We start from the raw sequence: 6,198 nt of genomic DNA on the forward strand, positions 1-6,198 counted from the left end.
TGAGTGTAGAACCTCCCGATTCGGATTTAGAGTCTAACGTAAGATCGTATTCGAGGGGTTATTTGAGAATGAAGAATTTCAGAGCGCCCAGCAACTGGTTGCCATACAGTGAGTGATTTCTGTTGGATTTTTTTCCTATTTTTCTTTTTGATTAAAGGTTGGGGGACAGGAGATTTTTCGTAGTTTTTTTGTAGCTAGAGTATGCATTCTACCGAAAGGGTGCACAACGATCAATGCCAGTNTGAGTCAGGCCACCATGCTGAATAACCTAGAAATGATCTAGCAAGCACTTGACGTGATTTAGGCCATTTTACATAGTGGCCTAACTTTTGCAAGTTGAGGTTTTCTAGGCCACTCACACATCTAAACTCACGCTACTCATCTTTTGGAATACCTGATAATGAGCGATAATTGTGCTCCAGAAGATACTGCGGCTGCGGATTCGGATTACTGTAGTTTAGTGCAGGCTGAAATTGACGTGATGGCCTAGCTTTTGCAAGTTGGGGCTTTCTAGGCCACCATGTTAAAATGGCCTAGAAACCCCACAGGGTCATTCATAGGTCATTTTAACATGGTGGCCTAGAAAACTCAAAGTTAGGCCACCATGGTAAAATGGTATTAAAATGGCCTAGAAAACACAGCAGGGTGCATGCTAGGCTATTTTTTGGCCATTTACCGTGGTGGCCTAACTTTTGCAAGTTTGAGTTTTCTAGGCCGCCATGTCAAAGTGGCCTAGAAATGCCCTAACAAGCTCCTAGTTGGGTTTCTAAGCCATTTTAGCATCATGGCCTAGAAAACTCTATTTTGCAAAAGTTAGGCCACTATGGTAAAATGGCCTGGAACACCCGCCAGGGTCATGCATGATGGCCTAGAAAACCCCCAAAAGCAAAAGTTCAGCCACTTACCAAATCGCGCTCCAATGTCAAATTTCTCAGTCTTTTTCGCTCGACTGGACAATTGCTCATGTTAATTTGATGAAGTTCACATTTCAATGGCTGTTTTGAGTCGATTGCGAAATCCCGATCGAATTTCAGCGTGATTTCCGAATTTTCTTGAATTCTATGCGTTGCGGTGACGATGATTCGCAGCACGTCTTCGGAATCGATGAAGTGGCTGGAAAATTTGTTTTAGCCTAGCTAAAAACTGGCCTGAAAAGTCACCCCAAAATTTCGCCTAGAAATAGGCCCTTAAACCGGCCTGAGAATGCCTGAAAAATGGCCTAAAAATGGCCTAAAAATTGGCTTATTTTTAGACCAACTTTTGGGCACAAATTTCAGGCCACGTTTAGGCCAAAACTTTAAGAGTATTTTTAGGTCATTTTCGGCCCAACTTTAAGGGCTTATTTTAGGCTGTTTTTAGCCCTAATTTCAGACTAGTTTTTTGAGGCCTATTTTGAGGCCTATTCTCAGGACAATTTTAGCCTAATTTTTAGGCCAATAGTTAGGCATATTTGAAGGGCATTTCAGGCCAGTTTAGGCCACTTTTTCAGCTGGTTTCAGGTGATTTTTACGCCCCTTTTCGGTCTATTTTTAGGCCATTTTCAGCCTATTATTAAGACCATTTTCAAGCCACTTTTTCGGCCTATTTTTTAGGCCAATTTTTAGACATATTTTCAGATATTTATAGTCTATTTTCAGCCCAATTTTTCTGTCATCTTCAGGCCATTTTCAGACCTATTTTCAGTCATTTTCAGGGGGGCATTTTTAAGCTTCAAAAACTCACTCAAAATGGGCGTTCGGCTTACAGGAACGTCTCAAAAATCGACACTCATTGATCGGATCGATACAGAATATCGATTTTGGGTATCGATGATCACCAAATGCACTTTTTTGGGCGTTTTTCGTCAAAAAATTCGCCGTATACATCCATTTTCCACTTCTTTCGTCTTCTGGAGTCTCGGTGAGCAATGCCACGTGGCCAATCAGCTCCAGAAGGATGGTACCAGGATTCACGTTTGATAACGCTAGAAGCTTGACGTCTTCTGGGTCTTCTGAATTCTGAATCAATCGAAATTGGCGAATTCTCAAATTCTGAGCGCGATAGTTCCTGATTTTCTGAGTTTTCGAATTTTTTTTGTGCAACGTTTTCAGAAGCGCGATGACATCTTCTGAGTAGGTATTCTGAAAAAAAAATTTTTTTTTGAAAATTTTTTTTGGGATTACTGTACCTCGAAAATTTCGTCGCAATCTTCTACAACTTTGTATTGTGCATTTTCAGCTATTTTCGGCGCTTGTGAATTCTGAAAAAAAACTAATTTATGAAAAAAAATTTTAGGGTTACTGTACTTTGGGAATTTCAGAAGACGTGGAAATTCGATAATTTTCTAGAATTTTCAGATTTCGGGATTCAGAATCTTCGAGGGCCTTTGGTTCAGAATCCAAATTTTCAGCCATTTTCAGAGCTGGTGAATTCTGAAAAAAATTATAAAAAATTTTTTTTGGATTACTGTACCTGGAAAATTTCAGAAGACGTCGGAACTTCTGAATCTAAATTTTCAGTAATTTCCGGATAAAATGTTGACTGTAGGTTCTGAAAAAAAATTTTCGCAAAATTTCTTTCGGGGATTACTGTACCTGGAAAATTTCAGAAGACGTCGGGACTTCAGAATCTTCTGACGATGTCGGAATTTGATGATTTTCTAGAATCTTCAAAAGCGCGACAGAAGATTCTGAAATTTCAGAAGACGTCCTGTCAGAATCCTCCTCTGGAACTCCAGAAGACGTTACATTGCTCATCTCCTCATTTTCCGCAAAAATCAATAAATCAGCAGCTTCTCCGAATTCCATGGAGACGTCCGAATAGTCTTCTATTTTGACGACGTCTTCTGGAGATTCAGAGTATTGATTTTGAAGTTTTCGAAATTCAGAAAACGTCAAATTAGCTTCTGGAGCTTCTAAATCGTCTATTTTGACTACTGGGGTTTCAGAAGACGTCGGACATCCTTCAGAATCAGAATTTCTCATTTCTTGTCTATCAGATGATATCAAATATGCTTCTGGAGCTTCTGAATCCTCGATTTCCATTTTAGAAGACGTGACAGATGCTCCAAGCTCTCCAGAATACTCAATTCCGAATTCCCGAACTTTAGAAGACGTGGCAACTTCAGAATCTTGATTTTTAAATTTTTGTGATTCAGAAGACGTGACAGGCTCTCCAGAACATTGAAATTCAAATTCACCAGTTCCAGATGACGTGGCAGGTGCTCCAGAAGTTTCTTCTTCATCTAGGGCTTCAGATGACGTGGCAGGTGCTCCAGAAGACATAACGATGGTTTTTTCAACTTCTGGAACTCTAAATGACGTGGCAGGTGCTCCAGACGGCTCAGAATGTTCCTTTGCAACGTCTGGAGCATCAGAAGACGGGACGACGACCTCAGAATCTTCGAAAATCATTTTTTTGAATTCAGAAGACGTGGCGTCAGAATCCGAACTTTCAGCTATTTTCAGCGCTGGTGAATACTGAAAAAAAAATTTTTTCAAAATTTTTCGGATTACTGTACCTTCTTCTTCCTTCCGCCTCCAGAAGACCACGGTTCACGACGTGGCTTCTTCTTTTTTCGATTTATCGATTTTTGTGGATTGGGTGGTGGAATTTTCTGAAAAATCAAAATTTTCAGATCTTTCAGATTTTCAGCCAAAAATTAATTTTTTCGATTTTTCGTAAATTTCAAAAAATTTCAAAATTCCAGCCAAAAAAAAAACCGAAAAATTCGAAATTATTGATTTTTCGAAAAATTTTCTGAACCAAAATTTCCAGAATTTTCCAGTCTGAAAATTCTCTAAAAATCAATAATTTTTCCTTTGCTGAAAGCGTTTTCCATCCATTTTCAGTTCGAATTCTTTTCAAAGGAGCGGAGGAGGAGGACATCTGGACACGCGGACACACCGATTTTTCCGATTTTTGGGTCTGAAAATCGCCGATTTTCAGCGTTTTTTCGTGCTGAAAAATCTAGGAACCCCACCTCATCTGAATCTGAAGACGTCAATTTTTGGAATTCTGAATTTTCAAAATCCAAATTATCGATTTTTTGGGCTTCTGAAGACGTCATATTGGGATTTAAGTTTTCAGGATTCATTTTCTGGGATTCAGAAGACGTCAGAATCGAGTATACAACTTTTTTGGAGGCAGAAGACGCCAGAATCGCTTCAGGCGACGTTGCTCCTGAATTTTTGACTTTTGAGGAGTCGGACGACGTCAGAATTGCACTAGAATCCATTTCCTGTGCTTCAGAAGACGTCAACTTTCCAGAATCCCCATTTTTCGATTCCGAAGACGTGACGATGGATTCAGAATCCAATTTTGGGATTTTCGGGGATACTGTAGTTTTGGCTCCGCACACTTTTCGTTTTTTCGTTTTCGTCGTCCAACCTGCTCCCCAACGTCCCCCGGATTTTTTCTTCTTTTTCTTCGGATTCTCAGATGACGTGGATTTTTTGAGAATCTGAAAAAATCGATTATCGATTTTTCTGAAAATCCCAAAAATCAATAAATCAATACTTTTTCCTTTGCTGGAAGCGTTTTCCATCCATTTTCCGTTCGAATTCTCTTCAAAGGAGCCGAGGAGGACATCGGGACCCGCGGAGACATAGACGGAGAGTCAGAAGACGTAAAGGAGTCAGAAGACCCGGATGTCGTGGTGTTGGCGTCAAGAGATTCAGATTCAGAAGACGTGGGAGATGGGGGCTGCAATTTTTAAGCTGAGCAATATCGATTTTTTGGCTCAAAATTGTGATTTTTTCGAAAAATTTTAAGCTGAGCAATAGCTCAAAATTTTGCTTTAAAATCCATTTTGTGATGAAAATACCGATTTTTATGTTGAGCAATCTCAAATTTTCGCTGAAATTTGCAATTTTTAAGCTGAGCAATCTCTCACCATTCTCTCTCTAGCTTTCACATTGACATATCCATCTACCGTACGCCTTCTGATGACTTCTGGGCGTGGCCTATCTACAGTAATCCTCTCGGGAGGAAAATCAAAAGCTACAGTAATCTCGGTGCCACGTGTAATCGATTTTCGGGCCCTCAGAATCCATGCGATGGGCTCCAGATGACAGATGACGTGCTCCAGATGACAATTCGGGTGGGACGACCTTCTGATGACGTAGGCGGGACCGTGGAATCCAGTCGACGTTAGGATGAGCAATGGGGTGTCCTGAAATATTGATTTTTGGGAAAAATCGATTATCGATTTTTTGTAATCAAATTAGGGTCAGAAAATCGATAATTTTTATGCTAAAAATCGTTAATTTTTGGGTCAGAAAATCGATAATTGATTTTTTTTTTGAAAAATCGATTTTCTACCAATAAATCAGTCCGGAAAAGCGTGGGAGTCCTCTCAATCCTATCCTGAATCGTTCCAACCAATCCATTCAATTCTAACACGATTTCAGAAGGCGTCACATCTTCAGAAGCCACTAGAATCTCGGAATTTTCGAAATTTCGAATTTCGGTTTTTGACGCCAAACTTCGAAATTCTCGAAGCCTCGCTTGCGATTCTCGATCACGGTGGAGCGTCTTTGATAGCGTGTGGGCGTGATAAGTGTAGAGATTACGGTAGGCAGTGTAGTCGAACTGCAAAAAAGGATTTATTGATTTTTTAGCTTGTTTACTGCTTTTTTTGGCTTTAAAATCGCTTTTTTTTATATGAAAAAATGGGTTTTAAAACAAAAATAATACTAGAAAGCTCTGAAAATATCGATTTTTACCTGCTTCAAATCGCTAGCGTCGTCGTCGGTGTCTGACGACATTTCGGCGAATTTTTCTGGAATAATTTGAAGATTTTCAGCTGAAATTTCAAAATTTGAGCAAAAAAACCAGAAGTTTGAGCAAAAAACTTCAAAAAATCAAGTTCAATTAGCCAAAAAAAAAACAATTTTCCGCTTTGGGCGTCAGGTGTGGCGCGAGATACGCAGAAGGGGTGAACATACACCGTGACGCAATTATGCACAAAAGAAATTTTTGATGGGTAAATATCGGCTTTTCGAGGAAGATCAGTGTTTTCGGCTGAATAAATGGGAATTTTGATTTTTAAAAATTGAAAAAAAAATTAGCATAAAGAAGGGAAGGAGGGTNNTNNGCCNTCTGGGCTTGATGACCTAACTTTTCCAAAACGAATTTTTTAGGCCACATCTTTTTTTTTTGCCTTAAAAATGATCTGATGTTCACCTGGTTTGTTTATTTAGGTCATTTTACCATGGG

The 6,198-nt window shown here is 39.5% G+C and overlaps 1 protein-coding gene across 1 annotated transcript in view; it reads right to left on the minus strand.

Annotated features, from left to right (window-relative positions):
* Positions 1-6,198, minus strand: part of CBG15867 — a gene marked incomplete at both ends in the record, with an annotated part of 10,130 nt that overhangs the window by 1,952 nt on the left and 1,980 nt on the right. The window contains 12 exons of the mRNA XM_002640539.1: positions 1,723-2,120; positions 2,168-2,239; positions 2,286-2,411; positions 2,452-2,529; positions 2,574-3,458; positions 3,500-3,595; positions 3,962-4,441; positions 4,498-4,683; positions 4,874-5,152; positions 5,302-5,571; positions 5,706-5,785; positions 5,871-6,003. Coding sequence (XP_002640585.1) covers positions 1,723-2,120; positions 2,168-2,239; positions 2,286-2,411; positions 2,452-2,529; positions 2,574-3,458; positions 3,500-3,595; positions 3,962-4,441; positions 4,498-4,683; positions 4,874-5,152; positions 5,302-5,571; positions 5,706-5,785; positions 5,871-6,003 — 3,083 coding nt within the window. The remainder of the gene's footprint in view (positions 1-1,722; positions 2,121-2,167; positions 2,240-2,285; positions 2,412-2,451; positions 2,530-2,573; positions 3,459-3,499; positions 3,596-3,961; positions 4,442-4,497; positions 4,684-4,873; positions 5,153-5,301; positions 5,572-5,705; positions 5,786-5,870; positions 6,004-6,198) is intronic.

Source organism: Caenorhabditis briggsae (assembly GCF_000004555.2).
Source record: "Caenorhabditis briggsae complete genome, chrI, whole genome shotgun sequence".
NCBI lineage: Eukaryota > Metazoa > Nematoda > Chromadorea > Rhabditida > Rhabditidae > Caenorhabditis > Caenorhabditis briggsae.